This window comes from Aquarana catesbeiana, linkage group LG02 (genome assembly GCF_042186555.1).
Source record: "Aquarana catesbeiana isolate 2022-GZ linkage group LG02, ASM4218655v1, whole genome shotgun sequence".
NCBI classification, from domain to species: Eukaryota; Metazoa; Chordata; class Amphibia; order Anura; family Ranidae; genus Aquarana; species Aquarana catesbeiana.
Window position 1 is genome coordinate 679,351,360 of NC_133325.1, and position 21,442 is coordinate 679,372,801.

At 41.0% G+C, this 21,442-nt stretch overlaps 1 protein-coding gene across 1 annotated transcript in view; it reads left to right on the forward strand.

The window, feature by feature from the left end:
• Positions 1-21,442, forward strand: part of WSCD1 (WSC domain containing 1) — a 348,299-nt gene that overhangs the window by 176,214 nt on the left and 150,643 nt on the right. Inside the window, exon 4 of the mRNA XM_073616736.1 lies at positions 1,953-2,137. Within this exon, the coding sequence (XP_073472837.1) occupies positions 1,953-2,137 (185 nt within the window). The remainder of the gene's footprint in view (positions 1-1,952; positions 2,138-21,442) is intronic.

A 21,442-nucleotide genomic window follows, 5' to 3' on the forward strand; every position in this document is an offset into this window, starting at 1 on the left:
AGAGAGGGAGCCACACTGTACCCGCACCACCAGAGAGAGAGCCACGCTGTACCCGCACCACCAGATAAAGCTATGCTGTACCCGCACCAGAGAGGGAGCCACGCTGTACCCGCACCAGAGAGGAAGCCACGCTGTACCCGCACCAGAGAGGAAGCCACGCTGTACCCGCACCAGAGAGGGAGCCACGCTGTACCCGCACCAGAGAGGGAGCCACGCTGTACCCGCACCAGAGAGGGAGCCACGCTGTACCCGCACCAGAGAGGGAGCCACGCTGTACCCGCACCAGAGAGAGAGCCATGCTGTACCTACACCACCAGATAGAGCCACGCTGTACCTGCACCACCAGAGAGAGAGCCACACTGTACCCACGCCACCAGAGAGCCACGCTGTTCCCGCACCACCAGAGAGAGAACCACACTGTACCCGCACCACCAGAGAGAGCCACGCTGTACCCGCACCACCAGAGAGGGAGCCACAGGATCACTGTTGCGGTTTCGCTGGGTCTGGTAAGAGGGCCTGTTGGCCATTATCCATTACTGTTCCTACGGACTGAGCCGTGCCTAACCTGCTATTCCCTAGGCCTTTTTGACCACCACAACAACCCTGTCTGTCCTCCTCCCCCGACGTCCCTCTGTCTTCATCAGATGAAGATGACAGGGTGGGTCTTAAAAGGGAAGGGGAGTGGCCTTGACAGGAAGGGGTGGGTCATATTTAAATTAGGGGGTGCCCAAGTTTAGTCAGGCCTAGGGCAGCACAAAACCTAAATACACCACTGTATGCAGCCACTTTATTGCTAACTGAATAAAGCATCAAGAATAAGCTAATTACAGAGTGTGACTCTCATCTTATACTACAGTGATTTTCCGCTTCACCAGTAGCCTATCCGGTATGACATACACATACTTGCATTGAGCCAGGCAGGAGCAATATAAATATGTAATAAAGATCTTTCCTGGAGTTCAGCTTTGGAAAAGAACAATGAAAGTTCATCCCCAGCCAGCATATTTTGGGGTTTATAGAGTTGGGAAGGGTTAAAAGCCCTGATTAGACTTTATTTCTGACTCTGTCCCTATTAGGCAGATTTATACTCACTTCCTTTTCCACATTAAATATGTCAGTGACAAAAGACTTACAATGTTTTTTTTTTGTTTTTTTTTACTGTCTGTGATTCCATTGGTAAGATCGCCACTCTATCCAAGCGAGCCTGACACAAGTCATCAGCCCAGAAAATGTGGAAGAGTATTTCCAACAGAGATACAGTACAAGCAGCAATAAAACATGAACATCTAATGCGCGTACACACGATTGGATTTTCCGACAACAAATGTTGGATGTGAGCTTGTTGGCAGAAAGTCCGACCGTGTGTATGCTCCATCGGACATTTGTTGTCGGACTTTCCGCCAACAAATGTTGGCTAGCAGGTTCTCAAATTTTCCACTAACAAATGTTTGTTGACAGACTTTCCGATCGTGTGTACACAAGTTCGTCAGACAAAAGTCCACGCATGCTTGGAATCAAGGACGAGCCGGAAGCGCTCGGTCTTGTAAAACTAGCGTTCGCAATGGATATATCACGTACATCTTGTACGTCACTACATTTGTAATTGTTGGCCAACATTTGTGTGACTGTGTGTATGCAAGACAGGTTGGAGCCAACATCCTTCGAACAAAATTCAACGATTTTGTTGTCGGAAAGTCCGATCGCGTGTACGGGGCATATCCCTTTCCAGCTCTATCCAAAAAAAAGTTTTGACCAGGGTTTTTTTTTTTTTAAATATTGCAAGCTCATGATGTACAGCAAAAGAACAGCTTAATCTCTGATTGGGTTGCACAGCTTTGAACCAGGTAACATATTTTTACCAAATTAAAAAAAGGCTCACTTGTATTAGGCTATATTTATTCAACCTGATGACAATGAGATGCTAAATCATTCATGCATATTTCTTTTATCAGAACGTATCTCTATGCTGGTTTAGCCTATGGATCTGAGTGTTACTGTGGCAACAGCTTGCCCTCAATCCATGCCAAAGAAGAAGAATGCAACAACGAGTGCAAGGGAGAGAAAGGTTCTGTTTGTGGAGGTGTAAATCGTCTCTCAGTCTTCCAGTTGCAGGAGCAGCAAGGATCAGCCAAGCAGAGTAAGTTTTTGTGAATTCTGTAAATAGATGCCATATCAGCTCACTGACCTGTCCATGAACCACTTCACAGCACCACACTTAGAAGATAAGTCAGGTTCAATTAAAGTTAATGGGGAAATGTATGTACCATTTAAGAAAGCCAAATGTTCACATTATCGGATGAGTATAGGTGTAAAATTGTACATTAGTGTCTTTGCCTAGTCAGTCAGCTGCCTTAGGGTAAAACAGGAAAAGGACCCTTCTACTTCTTAAACTAAATAACAGAAACATTTTGCACAGTTAATCTAAACTGTATAGAGATAAATAGCTAATATGTATGTCCCAATCACTAAAGTCTCATACACGTTTTAACACATTAATGCAGGTTAAAAAGTAATTTCCAATATTTTTACATCTGCAGCTTTCACTAAAATGAAACCCAATGATCGTGCAATGAAGGTCTTTTGTTCAGGCACTTTCTGTTATATAGGGTCACAACACCTTGTCCCTGCCTTCCCCTTGGAAGCCTGTGTTCCCTCTGCCAAACAGGCTTTCAAAGGATACTATTTTAGCATACATTACACAAGCATGGTACACTGTTGTCACAATCAGAACCCCCCATCCCAGACTGAGAAATTTCTTGAAGTTAACTTTGTAATACGTATGGGAAATGGCTACAATGAGGCTGCAGAACATCAACACCCCAGAGATGCAGCAAAAATTTAAAAGAAGTTGGAAAAAAATATGGGAAATTGTATCAAATACTTACCATAATTTTCCTTTCCTAGCACCAATACATGGCAGCATAATATCACATATATGCTGCCATCTTGGCGTCAGGAATGTATTTTATAAAAAAATTTCTTTCCACGGGTTGCAGGAAAGAAATTCACATTCAGATAGTGTTAACAGGGAAATCCCTCCCACTGAGCCTTTGTGTTTTCCCGATGGGGGGGAGTGATCCCCAGCGGGAGAAGACAGTGATTATTGCTAGTGGCTATGACAGCTGCTTGCAATAATTGCATGTAAAATCCAGCAGGCTGGTTGTACCCAAGTTGGTTGATCAAGCCTGCCCATACATGGTTTGAATCGTGTATGGCCGGCTTAACGCCAAAGGTGTCACACAGACTTCATCTAGGGATGTATGAATACATTGTTCTACATATAGATAGCCAAGCACCTGATTAAACAGAACTTGAGTAACCATAGACATCTATCGACTAGTGGTCATATGATTGCATGCTGGTCCTGCCAGCTACCGACCATTAGTGGGGACTCTTTGACAGCTCAGTCTCTATGCTGGGAGCATGCAGTGAGTGCGCTCTCAGCACAGAAACATCGGCTTCCGAGTGACACATAGCAGCCATCAGAAATTTTTGGGCCCCCTACACAGCTTTAGGCCTGGGCCCCCCTCCCCCCAAGCCTGACCACCAACATCGCCAGGGCTTGCCCACCGGCCATCCTACCAAATCCGCACCCCAGCCACCCCACCTGTAGGCACTTAGCCCCCCTCAATCCTGTATATATGTCAGCCTCCCTCACACCTGTACAGTATATATGTCAGCCCCCCACACACACCTGTATATATGTCAGCCCCCCCACACAAACCCGCATATATGTCAGCCCCCCCACACACTTATATATATATGCCAGCCCCCCTCACACCTGTATATATGTCAGCCCCCCACACACCTGTATATATGTCAGTCCCCCCCCACACCTGTATATATGTCAGCCCCCCTCACCCCTGTATATATGTCAGCTCCCCACACACCTGTATAAATGCCAGCCCCTCCCCACACACACACACACACATACACCTGTATACAGTGGCAGCTGGTGCTCAAAATTTTGGGGTGGCGCAAATCAACTGAAAAATTCAGAAAAAAATCATCAATTGCAGCCTCACTGTGCCCATCAATTGCAGCCACTGTGCCATCAAACACAGCCACTGTGCCCATCAAATGCAGCCACTGTGCCCATCAAATGCAGCCACTGTGCCCATCAAATGCAGCTACTGTGCCCATCAATTGCAGCCACTGTGCCCATCAAATGCTGCCACTGTGCCCATCAAATACCGCAACTGTGCCCATCAAATGCAGCCACTGTGCCCATCAAATGCTGCCCATTTAAAAGTTAACACTGTGACCCCCCCTCGCCCGCTGTCTGCGCGGCACTTACCCTCGGTGGGGCAGCGGGTGACGGCAGTGAGCTGTGTCCTCCATGCGTTTCCTCTCCTCCTCCTGATAGGCGTCCAATAACAGCGCCTGTCATTTTAGCCAATCAGGTGATGGGTAACACACCCGCGCTTTCTGATTGGCGGAGAGGCGGTTCAGTGTTAGAAAAGCAAATATTAATTCGCTGTTCTAATACACCTGGGTGAACTGCAAGCACAATGCTCTGCGCTTGCAGTTCACCTTTTTTGAAGCCTATTAGAGCCTATGGCTCTAATCAGGTGGTTCAAAAATACACGCCCGCTGCTGTAATTCAGGCGCCTGGTGTCCAAAAAGGGTCTGGATGCTTGAATAGGGGGTAGCTACAGCGGCCATGGATAGATTTATGCAATGCAATGCATGAATCTATTCATGATACAGAGAGGTGGGTGGGTGGCTGGAGAGAGGGGGGGGTGCCCGTACACCCTTAAAGGGTGCACTGCCACTGCCTGTATATATGTCAGCCCAGCCCACCACACACACTTGTATGTATATATATATATATATGTCAGCCCCACACATACACAAATCTGTAAACACACAAGGCTCTGGCCCCTCCCTGTACACAAACAGCCCCCCTCCCTTTCCTTCACAGCCCATACTTGTAAAGAATTTCTTCCTATCTGGTCCAAGCTTGTTTTCACAAAGCTGACATGCTGACACAGAAAAGCCCAGTACATGAGGGGTGCACATGCAAATAGTAGCCAGAGGTGGCAGTAAAGAGCTCAATGTCTGAGCTCAATGACGAGAGCAGCACAACTCCCCTTTACCCGTCCTGCCTTCTTCTGGTCCGGGCGGGCCCCTCGGGCCCCTTACAGTTGTATGGGCTGTACCCCCCTGATGGTGGCCCTGTGTGAGCCATCTGGTCATTAAAACCCACCCTTTTGCTGCCATACATATGTGTTTTACAGGTGTCAAAAGGTTTATGTATTTTTTCAAATGCAAGCAATGTAAATGTAAATATGACCTGGCATCAGCCTTTGCAGTTCCAGTACAACAAAGCTCAGAGAGGGGGAGGAATAAGTAGCCAACTAGATTTGTTGCAGTGTGATCGGCATGCTGATATAGTTATATAGTTGGTGAGGTTGAAAAAAGACACCATCAAGTCCAACCTGTGTGTGTGCTTTTATGTCAATATTACATTGTATATCCCTGTATGTTATGGTCATTTAGGTGCCTAATAGTGTCTAATAGTTATTTTGAAATGATCTATGCTCCTTGCTGAAACCACTGCTTTATGGAAGAGAATTCCACATCCTTACTGCTCTTACAATAAAGAACCCTCTACGTAGTTTAAAGTTAAACCTCTTCTCTTCTAATTTTAGTGAATGTCCGCGTACAGTATCTTTTTAAATTCCCTTTCACGGAAAAGTTTTATCCCTATTGTGGGATCACCAGTATGGTATTTGTACATTGAAATCATATCCCCTCTCAAGCGTCTCCTCTCTAGAGAGAATAGGTTCAGTGCTCGTAATCTTTCATCATAACTAAGATCCTCTAGTCCCTTTTTTTTAGCTTTGTTGTCCTTCTTTGGACTCTGTCCAGTTCCAGCACATCCTTCCTGAGGCCTGGTGCCCAGAACTGGACAGCATACTTAAGATGTAGCCTGACCAAAGTCTTGTACAGCAGGAGCATTATTATTTTATCTCTGGAGTTAATCCCCTTTTTAATGCATGCCAATATTCTGTTGGCTTTGCTTGCAGCATCCTGGAATTGCATTCCATTGCTGAGTCTGTCATCTACTAGGACCCCCAGGTCCTTTTCCATTCTAGATTCCCCCAGAGGTTCTCCCCTTGTGAGTAGATTACATTCATATTTTTGCCACCCAATCGCATTACATTTTACATTTTTCTACATTAAACCTCATTTGCCATGTAGTTGCCCACCCCACTCACTTGTTCAGAACTTTATCCTGCAGAGAAGTTATTGCCCTGCTTAGCTTAGTATTGTCTGCAAATACAGAGATTGAACTGTTTATCCCATCCTCCAGGTCATTTATGAATAAATTAAATAGGATTGATCCCAGGACAGAACCCTGGGGGACCCCACTTTCCACACCGGACCATTCTGCATACTTTCCATTTATCACCACCCTCTGAACTCGCCCTTGTAGCCAGTTTTCAATCCATGTACTCACCCTATGGTTCATGCCAACAGACCTTAATTTGTACAGTAAATGTTTATGGGAGACTGTATCGATTTCCTTTGCAAAATCCAGATACACCACATCTATGGGCCTTCCTTTATCTAGATAGCAGCTCACCTCCTCATAGAAGGTTAATAGATTGGTTTGGCAAGAACGATTCTTCATGAATCCATGCTGATTACTGCTAATAATATTGTTTTCCTTACTAAAATCTTGTATATAATTCCTTATCATCCCCTCCAAGAGGTTGCAAACTTTGATGTTAGGCTAACTGGTCTGTAGTTCCCAGGGATATATCGTGGTTCTTTTTTAAATATTGGAGCTACATAGGAAGAGAGAGCAGAGTGAAGGAAAGATGAGCTACCTCTTTTTTTACTGTACAGTCACAGGATGGGGGTGGAGAGGAGGCCTGTTGGTGAAAGTGAAACTACAGCAAGGAGATTATTTCATTTTCCCTACCTGACAGGATTTTGCTGTGTGCTAGAGTTGTGTTAATCCCAGCACACATTTTTTGGCAGGTAAAACAGCTGTCACACATGATCTGTGCATTTAACTGTTTGCCTAGAGCTCAGCTTTAACATAGATCTCCAGTCATAAAAGTAATAGATTCTTCTTTTCCTAAATCACCCATTTCTTTCTAATCCTTAACAGCATTCAAGAAGTATTAATACCAAGAAAAAATAGGAATTTAAAAAAATAGGAATATAAAAAGTAAGGGAAGGGTAAATACATCTATATTTATATATGTATGTGGCTTGTCAATGCCGTGCTTTGTGAATTGAAGCATAATTATGTCAATATGTTCACCATTTCATATATAAATTCAGTAGATTTGTTGTTTATTGCAATTTTCTTGTAAGCTGTTGAGCTGCAAATTACTTTCTGAGGTTTCTTCTCATCTCAATATAGTCTTACCTGATTAGTGGCTCCCTACTCTTTGACTGAAGCAGTATCACTGCCTTACAATTTATTTTTCTTACTCCCAACTGGCGCTAGGCAAGTAAATTACTTCTTATATGTGTGAAAATATCTGTAGCATATAAAATGCATCTAAATGAAAAGTAAACATCTTTGATAAAAGGCAGTCATACCCATGCAATCTGTTATTGGCAGGAAAGAAAATATCAACTAATATTCAAGCCATAAATTATCAGTACATGTTTAGAATAATCCTATGATTTGCTCATGCATATAAATTAACAGCTTAACTTAAAAAAAGATATAAACCCTAACTAAATGACATTTAGTTTGCTAAAGCACTTTGTATCATAAAGTGCAGCTGTTGATATCCTCTTTGCAGCCACTTCCTGTCTACATGCATATATCCCATAGATGGCATTTCTCAGGACAGGTTTCATGGTGACAACACTGGACCATGTCTGCATAAAGTGCATAAAAAAAAGCCACTTATCCCAATTGGAAGCTTGTGTGCCAGGGTGACAAGGCAGGGGCACGGGAGACAAAGCATTACCATCCTATATAACAAGAATTGCTTGAACAAAGGACCCTTATGGCAGGATCAATAGATAACATAATTATGAAAGCTGTAGACTTGCATATATTGAAAATTACTAAAATCACATTAACTTGTTTAACCATATGTGAGTTTTTAGTAAATGGGTTTAAATCTATTTTATTTTCCACCTCTTGCTGCTTATACTCACTTCCCCTAACTTTGCCTGCCCATTCTCTCAGTAGAGTGATAATAATACCCAGTACTTCCTTGTCGGAAGTGCAATGTATTATGACTCAGTGGCTGAATGCTCATAAGATCCCATTACTCTGAAGTGGGCAAAGCAAGAGAGACCTTCGCCCCATGTAAGCTCAATTCAGCTTTTTCTCTGTCAGGCAAGCACTTAGGTCTGGGAGCAAAGGGAAAGGGATTTTAAACAGCACAAAGGAGAAGAGGGTTTTAACAAGTAACTGGACCTGATGCTTAGAAGTGGAAAGCGATACTGATAGAGAGATCAAAGTCGCTGCACACCCGAATATACATAAATTGGAAATGTTTCCCCATGGGGTTTTTGGCAGCAAAAAGTCAAAAAAATGTTTAACCTGGACCTGATACTTTTCCTTGCATGTGCAAATCACAGGTTCACTTTATAGTTAAAGTATACTTAAAGGCAAAACTTTTTTCTTTCATTTTGGATAGAGTGGAGAGGGATTAGAAGTTTTTTTTTTTTTTTTTTTTGCCGTCTGTGTCCCCATTAGGAAGATTCACCCTCTTTATTTGTCCTGTTTACCATTAGCATTGAAAATGAAAGTAAAAGAAAATCCCAAATTTTAAGTTGTCCCCAGTAATAGAGGGGAGATCTTCCAATGGGGGGCGCTAATTCTGGTGGCCTGGGGGTCCCCAAGGGATTGTCTTAATTTGCATGGATTTCTTCTCACTTTCTGTTTTGTCTATAGGACAGGAAGTAAAGGTATATCTCCCCAATGGGGCACAGATGGCAAAAGATGAACCAACAGGGTTTATAATCCCTTTGCCTATAGTTTTACTTTAAAGTCCAATTCCAGTTAAGCTGAAACTCATCCCTTGCTTGAAATGTGTCTCCCCCCCAGCAGAAGATGCCCCCCCATGCTTCAGTGTTGAACTGTTTCTCACCATCCTCCTGCCCAATGCAGGGCTGTAGACCTTGAATGGGTCCTGATGGAGTCAGAGAAACTTAGACTACTGGAGTACAGTCGAGAAGAGGCTGCAGGAACCAGTCTAGTAGCATAGAGGAACCTGCAGGAGCATCATATTAAGCAAGTAAATAAGCTTTTCCAAATTCCCTAGACTTACAAGAGCAAATAACCCTTGCAGTGTGGGTGCAGCCCCACTACAAGGGAAAGGTTTTAGCTTTCCTAGAATTCAGCTTTAAAAATCTATGTTTACTTTTTTTAAGCACCCACATAACCTTGTTTAATGATATCTTACTATTTATGCTCCTTGATGATGGAAAATAGTATCATTAGCACAAGTAGTAATCAGCAAGGATTTATGAAGGATCATTCTTGCCAGACTAACCTGTTAACATTCTATGAGGTGAAGTGAGCTATAATCTGGATATCTGGTATCTAGATTTCACCAAAACATTTGATAGGGTACCTCATAAACACTTAATTGAGGTCTGTTAGCATTGATGATAGTTTATGTACCTGGAAGGAAAACTGGTTACAAGAGCGCGTCCAAAGGGTAGGAATAAATATTGTATCTTCCAAACGGTCTGAAGTTGTAAGTGGGGTACTCCAAGGCTCTGTCTTGGGACCAGTGTTTGTTTAACTTGTTCATAAATTACATAAAGATTGGTATGAATAGTTCAGTCTCAGTTTTTGCTGATGATACAAGGCTAAGCAGGGTAATGACCTCACAACAGGATATAGCAACTTTACAAGAAGACCTCAATAAAATAGAGGGGCAGACAAATACATGGTAAATGAGGTTCAATGTAGTAAAATTAAATATAATGCACTTGGTGGCTAAAAATACCAATGCAAATTACTCAGGGGGAGAACCTCTGGGGGAATCAATGACGTAAAAGGATCCAGGGGTTCTAGTACATGGCAGACTTAGCAATAGCATGCAATGCAAAACTGCAGCAAGCAGAGTATTAGCATGTATTAAAAATGATATTAAGAGATACTAGGGCTGGGAAAAAAATCGATTTAAATCTTGAATCGAGTTGAGAGGTCAAATCGATTCAAAATTTAAGCAAATCGATTTTTTTAGATTTTTTTTTTTTCACCGCGCCGGTCCCGAGGCGCTGCGGGCATGAGTTTTTAGGCGAGGCCGCGGCTTCGGCCTAGTCCGCGGCTACGGCCGGACGCCGCGGACTCGCCTAAAAACTCATGCCCGCAGCGCCTCCGGACCGGCGCGGACACCGCGCCGGGCCTGAAGAGCTGCGGGCAAGGAGTTTTTAGGTGAGGCCGCGGCTTCGGCCTAGTCCGCTAGGCCGGACGCTGCGGACTAGGCCGAAGCCGCTGCCTCGCCTAAAAGCTCATGCCCGCAGCGCCTCGGGACCGGCGCGGTTTCCAAAAAAAAAAAAAAAAAACTCGATTCGAATCGTGAATCGAGTTTTTTTTAAGAGAATCGAAGATTTTTTTTTTTTAAGAAAATCTCCCAGCCCTAAGAGATACTGTAAAACTATAATTCTACTGCTTTACAAAACTCTGGTTTGGCTGCATTTTGAGCATGCTATCCAGTTCTGGTCACTTGTACTCCTGAAGGATGTACTGGAACTGGAGAGAGTTCAGAGAAGGGCAGCAAAGCTAATAAGGTGGCTGGAGGACCTCAGTTATGAGGAACGGCTACACACATTAAACTTACTTTCCCTAGCGAAGAGTTGTTTGAGAGGAGACAAGATACAAATATCTAAATGGCAATTCTAGCATAGGGAGAAAACTATTCAGTCTCAGGTCACTTAAGAAGACATATGGCCACTCAATGAAGTTGGATGAGAAGTGGTTTAACCTTGGACTGTTAAGGGGTTCTTTAGAGTTAGGGCAGTAAAGATGTGGAACTCCCCTCCACAATTGGTGGTGTTAGTGGGAAGTGTCAAAAATGTAAAAAAAATATTGAAATAGGCATTTTAACTAACAGTATACAGGGGAATGGGAAGTGGTAGAGATATAATGCATATACACACATACACCCATACCCACACATGTTGAATTGGATGGACGGGTGTCTTTATTTCATTTTACCAACTATGTGTAACTATGCTTTATAAGAAAATAGATGGCCTTATTTTGTACTTGTAGTGACCAACTAGCAATATTGATAAGCCAGTGTCATCTAGCTGAATTAAAGCCTAACTTCGGCCAAAACAATTTATTATAGTTTTTGTCAGAGTCATCCTTGGTTGACGTTTTATTACTCAAGAAAATGCAGTGAGCGCTTCAGAGGTGAAGCCGCTGGCACCAAGGTGACTAACCTTGTGATAAAACTCAATAATAAAGTGCAGTGCTAAAATATTTTAAACATAAAGTGCCATGTGCAAACAATAAATATCATATATTATACATGTGGCCATCACATAAAAATCCTAACATTCAATAAAAAAGTCCTTAAAGTGCAACATATCAAAAGTGTGTAAAGATCATCCAATCATCTACTGTCTCCAAGTAGTAACGGAAAACAGTGACAAATGTACTCCTTCACATAAAATGACTGCAGTGCTGTTTCCTTCACCAATATGCACTCACCAGAAAGCCAATGGTATATGGCATAATATCAAAGTATACTTTAAGCGTTCCTCAGGAACGATCCTTCTCAGGTAAAACGGCCTCTCCTACTAGAACCTGATCAGAAAGGTGCTCACCACACGGAGCCCGAGAGAAGGTTAATGGTGTAACAATTTATTATAAAATTGATATAATTATAAAAGGATGCACATCCAGTATAAAAACATATATGGTCGAACTCACAACAATGGCGCCGATCCCAACTCAGGACACATCGGCGTAGCGTCAGCATGCAAGGGTCCTCACTACGCATTTCATGCGTATGCACATCATCAGGGAATCTCTATACATACATTATTATTGACTTTTTATTACTGTTTGTGTCCCCACTTGGGAGATTTCTCTTTACATTTACATTACTCTGTTTTGAAGGATGTCAGATATTAGGGGAGATATCCTCATTGGGGTCACAAGCAACATTAAAACCTGACAGAGGTCTTCTTTTATCCAAAACCACATAACAAAAGTTTGGAATGAAGTTAGGCTTTTGGATCACTTCAGGCTGGCCTCTTTTACAGGTAAAACATTAAAAATTAGTTCGGATGTTGTTTAAAATCCAGTAATGCACTGTCTCATCCTGCTCTGCAGATGTTCAGTTGCTCCAAATTTGCACAGGCTCAGCTGCTGACAGCCTAAAAATTTACTGCTGTTCAAGGGCTCTGTTTTTCAGAAAAATGGCAGCCTCCGGCAAGAATAATGCTGGAGGAAATTTACAGCAGACACTAATTTTGATAGCATAAATATTAATGTGGCTTGTACGTTCCTTGCTAAAGAACATGATTTTTTATCAAGTTGTTATTGGTAGAGTTCTGCTTTAGGAAGCATGTGCAATAAGGGTTGGAGCAGTGTTGTAAGGCATGCAACAACCTGTTTTCTTTAAATAAAACATTTATTCTGAGTTTTCATACTTATCATAGATTTAAAATGTAAAGTGTCTCTCTGGATTTATAATAATAATAATAATATATAATATACTCACCTGTTGTGCTGCCCTTTTCAGGACATAGCTTTGTTAAAAAAAGGAAAGCTTTCTGAGGAATAGGAGTGTCCTATTCTTGCACTGTGGTTCCAAAAGCAAAAGGTTTTCAGTTGTCACTATAACATGAATAGCGGAAAAACCTTGCAATGGACACATGTATTACAGTGATTATATTTCTCTTACTTTGATAGGATTTACCTTCTTGTGTCCATGGGAAAGGAAAGGAAGATAATTTACCCCTTTGTGACAAAAAAAGAAAAAGAAAACTTGAAAGGGGGTATTAGCCATTTCCTACTTTATCCAAAACTAAGGAAAAAAAAGGTTTTAGCTTTAGATATATTTTAATGTTCTATTTTCTAGAGGGCAATACATTCTAAAATACACTATGATCATTTTTATTTCTAAAGCAAATATATGTGAGCAATAAATAATTATTTACAAATTGAACATAGAAGAAAAAGCCTTTAAAGCATATTGATAACAATATTTAAGTCGATCTCTTGTTTATGTTAAAAAAAAAGTGAAAAAATCTATTTCCTTAAATTGAATCAGAAAATTGTTGGGGGTATGAGCTATGAATAATGAGATATGAATGATGAGATCTTGCATGTATGGCCCACCTTAAATGACAGGCACTCAACTCTTTAATTTTCAACTTTGCTATGCTAGTGTAGGGAATGCTTCCTAACGTAGTTTGCATATTATCTGTTTTATCCCTTAAATCTAGTACTGGTGATTTCCAAATCTCTGCAGTCTAAAGCTATGCAGCACAATCAACACAGTACCTTCCAGGATCCTTTTGACTGATAGTTCTTCTCTGTGTACGCTCATATGCCAAACGTACTTTGTACTCCTGCTGTTCTCCCAACTAGATCATTCTCTATACCAAGGTCCTTTTCTACAGTCTTCTGCATTATAGATTACATGTTCTGCATCCTCCAATCCATCTTCAACATGCTTCAAAGAGTGTAAACTCTAATAGAAACAAATAGTACTTTTCCTTGTGCAATACATTTGAATTAATTCTGGGAAAACATTTTTTTTTTTTAATCTTCTCTACTTAAAGTGATTGTAAGGGTTCTTTTTTTTTTTAATAACAAACATGTCATACTTACCTCCACTGTGCAGTTCATTTTGCACAGAGTGACCCCGATTCTCGACTTCTGGGGTCCCCCAGTGGCGCTGGTAGCTCCTCCCCACATCGTATTATCCCCTAGGAGAAGCACTCTTCTGAGGGGGTTACCTTGCGGGTGCGCTCCCGAGTCCAGCATTTGCTTCCATAGACGCAGAATTAAAAAATTGGTGGAAAAACCTGCGCTAATGAGCAAGACAAAGTGAATAAAAAATGCTTAAATTCGCAAAGTGCAGCTGCAACAAAATACTTCAAATATCCATAAAGTGAAAAAACCATATAAACTAAAATTGTGCGCTAGCATAAATATAACATGTAATGAGGTTTTTCGATTGAAAAGCTCCTTGGGATAATACCCGGAGCTGTAGTATGTTTAAATCCCAATGCAGAGAAATAACAAAACAACAAATTAAAAATTATAAATTATATCATATCTCCATAAAAAACTAGTAAAAAAAATTAGTAAAAAAAAGGAGTGAGAGTTCAAAACGTGCGATTGGACCCTCAATCGCTTGGAAAACACCACATTCAGTCCATGAAAGACAAGTTAACAAAAACAGAGTATATGAAGAGAAAAAGCCGTTCCTTTGGTGTGTCACATCAGGGTAGAAAGGTGAAAGATGTAGAAACACTTCCAAGCCACCGATAGTTGCGGGAGAGGAGTAATGGATGTACCCTTACCGCACTTGTTGGACCTCCTCTGTGGCGAGGTCATACGAGCTAGCAGATATAACCCTCTGCAGGGACATATGGATATCGATGTCCAGGTCTTATTTGCGAGCACCACCCACTCAAAGCTGATCTTACTGCTGCAGCGTCAGGAGGGAGACTCGTGATTCTTCTCTACTGCCAGTTCCAGCAATGTCACCTCTATACGTCTCTTACATAGACGCAGAATGCCAGACTCGGCCCCGCCCCCCAGCGGCCGCGTTTTTAGATTTGATTGACAGCAGCGGGAGCCAATGGCTGCGCTGCTATCAATCTATCCAATCAAGAGCCGAGACAACGGGCAGAGGGGAAGAGCGCATCTCTAGTGTGTGAATCACAGGACTCATGTGAGTAAAACGGGGGGGTCTGGGGGGACGGTCAGTGACAGAAGTTTTTTCACCTTAATGCATAGGATGCATTAAGGTGAAAAAATATGAGGGTTTACAACCCCTTTAACGACTCATTTGGCCTAGGGGATGATGAATGATGTGACATAATTGCTTTATTCCTCACTCCAATAGGGCTCCTCTGGATCCCCCACAGTCTCTTACTTTGCAGTTGGGAGGAGGACTCACTGTATGGGTAAACACTTTTCTTCCTTGATCTTCAGCTTTACCAAAACCTAAAATTGTGCTCACAAACATTCACTGAGTTTAGTTTTATTGGTATAAATCCGTGTCGCTGTTCTGAGGTTCAGCTTCTCACTCCCTAATGATTTTATTGCAAAGGGAAGACACCACCACAACTGTCCAGAACTTCAAATTAAAACGCTCATATTTTATAGCTTACTGTTCTTCCTCAGGAAGGAAGGTTATTAAATATTTTTAAACTTCATCCATTTTCAGTCACTTTTAAACAGTTTTTGATCACAAAAGTGATTGAATGGATCAGCATAACCTACCAAACACAATTTTAATTGTCATACAATTTCAATAAACACTGTTGGTAGTAGAGTCGTGGCTCTCATAAATAATTTTTGTGAATGAAAGCTGGTTTAAAGTAATTGAAATTGCCTGAAAATAGCCACATATATGGCCAGAACAAGTCTCTAAAAATGTAAGCATATCTGTAGAAAGCTAATTATTTTTGGTGGCAGCCAATTTAGTAAAATTACTTTCTAAGTGAAGCTGCATTTTAGCTGAATCACATATTTTTTTTTTATTGCAGAGTAATTCTCTGTAGCAAGATACTGTTGTATAATACAATATTGCTGTATTTTCATTTATAATATATTCATGAAATCCATTGTTTCCATACCACAGTAACACAAGGGATTAGGTGCATCAAACAATTTATATTATCTATTTGACATTTGCAGCATTATTTTATGTTTGCAGACATTAATTACAATGATAGCTCATCTGTGTGTCAGTAATCTGCCTGTTCATTCAAAGAAATAAGCTAATTTGCTCTTCTTGGCAGTAATGAGTCCACAAGATAAGAAAACATTCATACAAGGCTACAAGGGCAAGACAACAACTTTCAAAAATAAAACATGAGGCTTGTGAAGTAAAATAGGCAAATTTATCCACACAGAGTCAAATTCAGGTCATTGGACTTTGATTAAGATGTTTGCTAAATATAGGACATAAGTTTGAGATCAAAACTGAATCAATGAGTTTCAGAAGAAAAATAGTATATTCTGCTATATTTTCTGCAGATTGTGATCCCTTTACAGTTGAATTAAAGCTCCAGTCTGATTAATCACTTTAAAAAAAAAAAAATCTAAAGGCCTCATTTACTTGCTTCTACAGCCCTGTGATGCTCTAAATCCTGGGTCTTCCCTTTTGTGGACTGCAGGGTGGGATGGTCCTTCTTCGGGTGTCCACATTACTGCCTGAGTAAATTAGATAATTGTCATTGGATGTCCAGCGAGGTGTGGCAAAATGGTCAATCAGTGGTGGGTCCAGCCTTTAGCACTGAATCACCAGACTCCTGGAATAGGCCTCATGTTGGGTCACATGATGGCAGACTCACGTGATTAAAAATATTAAAGGTCTTTTTAAATTTGTAAACAGGTAGGAGTGCATGGGTATTTTCTGCAGTTGGAGCCTAGCTTTAAATATGGTCTTTGGTTTGGTTGCATCTATACCAACATTTGTGGCAGCTTATTGCAACGGAAACAGATGCTTCTTAAGGGTTCTTTGTTTCTTATTAGTTATATTATTATTATACAGGATTTATATAGCGCCAACAGTTTACACAGCGCTTTACAATATAAAAGGGAGACAATACAGTTATAATACAATAAGATACAGGGGGATTAAGAGGGCCCTGCTCAGAAGAGCTTACAATCTAATAGTTATATGTACTAGACTTTTTGTAAAACGGGATAACTGTACTATTTTTTTGCATTCGTCATTTCTTTATAGCTTTAGAGATCAGCATTCCCTGTGTGTTGATCCCCAAAAGCTTTGTCTACTGTGACTAAGTACTAGATATTTATAGCTTCCTGAACCAGGCTCTGAGCAAAGTCTATACAAGACACACTATCTGCATTAAGCTTGTATTTTTTCCTATATTTATTTGGGCTTCCTTCTGGTTTTCTCCAACAATTAGACCCCTTTCACACTGGGGCATTTTTCGAGTGCTTTCACACTGGGTTGGTGCACTTGCAGGATGTTAGAAAAAGTCCTGCAAGCAGCCTCTTTGGGGCAGTTTGTGAGCGGTGTATACACCGCTCCTTCACCACCCCTGCCTATTGGAAAGCATGGGCAGTGCTGCTGAAGCGCCTGCAAAGCGCTTCAGCAGCAGTGCTACATGAGCGCTTTTAACTCTTTTTAACCCCTTCTAGGAGGTTAAAAGAGCCCTGCTCCTGCCCGAATAGCACCGCTATAACAGCAGTAAAGTGCCGCTGAAACTAGCGGCGCTTTCCTGCTACCTCCCCCACCGCCACAGTATAAAAAGGCTCTTAAAGTGGTTGTAAACCTCAGTCATGGAATCTGAGCAAAGCACATATATTTGTAGTGTTTACTTATCTCTCTTCAAAGCTCTAAGCCCTGGTTCATACTGAATGTGACTTTGAAATTGTACTACTTCACTTGAAGTACCATGGTTTCAAAGCCGCATGTCAGTGTGATTTCCGGTGTGACTTTCTTTCACCTCTGTACGACTTCATGCAGAGATGTCTATGCAAGTCGCACCTGAAATTGGCAAAAATAGCACGGGAACCTTTTTCTCAAATAAATGGGGCACCACAAAGTCAGAGTCGCACCGATTTGAACAGTTCCATTGCCGACAATAAGGTGCAACTTGTCATGTGATTTGGAACTGTCAAATCACATGACAAGCTGCATCGGTGTGAACGGGGGCTTAGTTGGTGCTTCGTTCCTCTGTTATCAGTATTATCAGAAACGGAGCTCAGCAGACAGCTTGTCTATTCAGAACACAGTTCTTCTGCTGTGTGGACTGCAGGGTGTTTGCCGTTCCTCCAATCAGCTCTCACACACCGTAACTTCAGTCTCTCTGCCAACACCCCCCCCCCTGTGCTTCCTGTCCTTTGGAAGGGGTATAGGGCAGAGAGGGCTACAGATAAACAAGTAAAATAGATAATGAGTGACCAGTGGCTGCACTGTTCAAGCAGTGTTTTTGTCATTTGTTGTGATATCCCCATCACCCCAATAACAGCTTCCTAATCACCTACAGGAGTTACAATTTTATGTGCTGAGTAATGGGGAGAAATAGCAAGCAAAATATTGTTATAGCTCCTGAAAACATTCAGGGGCTGTAACAACACTTTATAGACCAGTAGCTCACAATTGCCCAGTTTGCAATATATAGATTTCTGCCCACCTTCCAGCATCCTTTCCAAGGCACATGATATTGCCTCTAAATATGCTCAAGATTGTTGCTCACAAGTGTCAAAGGGTTGGTGAGGCCTGAATGAGCAAAAGCTTTCTGCTGACCATCAATGATCACAAATCATTCTCTTTACCAGATGCCAATACTTTAACACCACCAGAAGTTTTCTAGAGATTGTCACCACCACCACCTGCAGCTGCCCTTTTACCTAGTGCCCGCCATCATCTTCTTATCCAAAAACACTGATTTACTCCTATTTTTTATTATATTTACTGGTTTATTGGCAAATCTGAAAATACAGAAAGGGTTCCAAAATATTGGCCAATGAAAAGGAAGTCTAATGCCCCGTACACACGATCGGACATTTCAACAACAAAATCCATGGATTTTTTCCGACGGATGTTGGCTCAAACTTGTCTTGCATACGCATGGTCACACAAATCTTGTCGGAAATTCCAAACGTCAAGAACACGGTGATGTACAACATGTACGACGAGCCGAGAAAAATGAAGTTCAATAGCCAGTGCAGCTCTTCTGCTTGATTCTGAGCATGCGTGGAACTTTGTGCGTCGGAATTGTGTATACACACTCGGAATTTATGACAACGGATTTTGTTGTCGGAAAATTTGAGATCCAGGTCGCAAATTTTGTGTGACGGAATTTCCGATGGAAAATGTCCGATGGAGCCTACACATTTCCGACAACAAGCTCCCATCGAACATTTTCTGTCGGAAAATTCGACCGTGTGTACGGGGCATTAGACACTATCCACTGTCCTTGCACATGCACATGTGTACAAACCATCCGAACGCAAACATTACTTATTTTATGGATTTACCTGCTTATTGACCAAAGTTTTGGGTAAATATTTAATTTGACATTTGGTTGAAATTTGAATGACTTGAGAATGATCTCTGTCTACACAGAAAAACAATATGGAAGAATTATAAACTTCTAACTACACTGCCTCTGTTAGGCTATGTGAGTTTGTTAAGGACATAACCAGGAATATCTGGGGCAAGGATTGATTTGATGATTATATCTGCATTGCAAAATGCTACATAATTTGTCAGTTCTATATAAATTCAGGAAATAAATGAACAAAATTAACAAAGTGTGAATTAAATAAATAAATGGAAGTGCAGCTAAAATGGCTGTTTTAGTTTTAGATAGATCTTGGAAGGATTAGAACACCTGTCAGATTTTACCATTGTGTGGGGCTTCAGTAGGGAGATTTCAGTAGTTCCATCAGACCAGAAGTGAAGTAAAATCCATGAAAAGCTTACAGGCAGCAATAAAAATGTTGATGGGTTCTAGCCACTCCCTAATTTGCAAAAAAAAAAAATCCTGTGTTTTTGTTGCAGATTTCCCTTCACTTCCTGTCTGTTTAAAGAGGTTGTAAACCTCCATTGGTAAGTTGTACCTATAGGTAAGCCTATAATAACGGCTTACTTATAGGTACTGTAAATAGGCCACCTGTACCATTTCTTCAATAGCGAGTGCTGTGACCGACCGCTCCTGCGCGCATGTGCGGGAGCAACGTCATGTGACTCTGGCCAGTCACAGAGCCAGAAGCAGCCCCTGAAGGAAGATGGGCAAAGATGGATGTGGCCTGCTGCAGGGACAGCGCGGGCTTCGTTTGCAGGTAAGTGTCACATAATGTGCTAGTATGTGATGCATGCTAGCACATTTTGCTTTTACTTTGCAGGGTAAAAGAAAGGAAGTAAAACCTGTCAGGGTTTACTTGCTCTTTAAACTGTTGTTACCTTTTGTTACCAGAGCAAAAAGTAAAGGGTAGTATTTACCCAACCTAATCCTTTCCCCCTCTTTTCATCACTAAAAATAAAAGATTTGGCTGGACATACACTTTAATTAATAAAATAATTCATAAAGAATCAAAAAATGGGCTAGACATTAATAGAAATGTTTTACAAATGGTTGAAGTAGTATAAATAGTAATTGATAAATTGAATATAGTTAATTTTATGTTTATTATAGCTTGTCCTGCATGAATGAAACTTGTCATCTATAAAATCACTTGATGAAAAAACATGTAATGACAGATTTTATGTCTGTACAAAAGAAATAGAGATACAATATTCCATTTTCGTTACCATTTATGGTACCCCCTTTCTATTTTCAGCCTAAAGACAACCAAATTATGCTTACATCCAATATAACCTACCATGTAATTAAGAAACTCATACCGGAAAGTCTGTTTTTGCTACTTAACTGTCCTTAGGCGATATGTAAATTTTAATTTTATAGCTATATTTTTTATACTGTTGCTATTATGCCATTATTTTTTGCTTTGGCTTACACTTTTCATTATTTTTATATGCATATTTTCATTATTTTTGACATGGATTGTTCTAATTCATCATGCAATGTTTTATATTAAAGCGGTTGCTCAGACAGCACATAGCCAGACTAGAGATAAAGGAACATTGTGGCCCATTTTCCTGATACAATGAACAGAGTCAGAGAACATTTTCAGCTACTCTCCTGTGGCAGTATACAAATAAACAACTCTTGTTCAGTGGGTAATGACTGCTGGAAAGTGATATTTTCTCTTTGAAGGAATATATTGCATCCCTTGCTTTACCCCCTAGGAGTTTAGAGTGTGACATACATGGTGCTAAAATGGAGACTACCCTTGAGGCTCATCAGTGCAGTGCAGAATGGGTTTACATAGAAAGTAAATAATAAGCTAAAAAAATGTAAAAGGGTTTGGGGAGACTGCAGCTTATTTCTAATGTTAGCAAGCAGAATACCAGTTTTCTTTATGAGAAATGACTTGTGGGAAATTACATTCATATGTTACATTTAGGACCAGATTTATACATAGCCAACCCCATGGTCTGGGTGGTATGGCCGCACTGTGTAGTTACAGTTCCCAAACTGTGGTTACCCACAGCGGAAACTGAGCCACTTAAGGACCAGGATAACTTATTTCTAACTTTAGATTTACTATACAGGGTGGACAAAATGCCTTTTTTTTCTTCCAGCCTTAATGTGTATTGTGTAGCTTTGACATTTGATATTATTAGACTCATACTAAGTCTAGCCATTCTAATAAGGTCGGAGGTTGGAGTGGAACAATACAATAGACTTAGGGGGG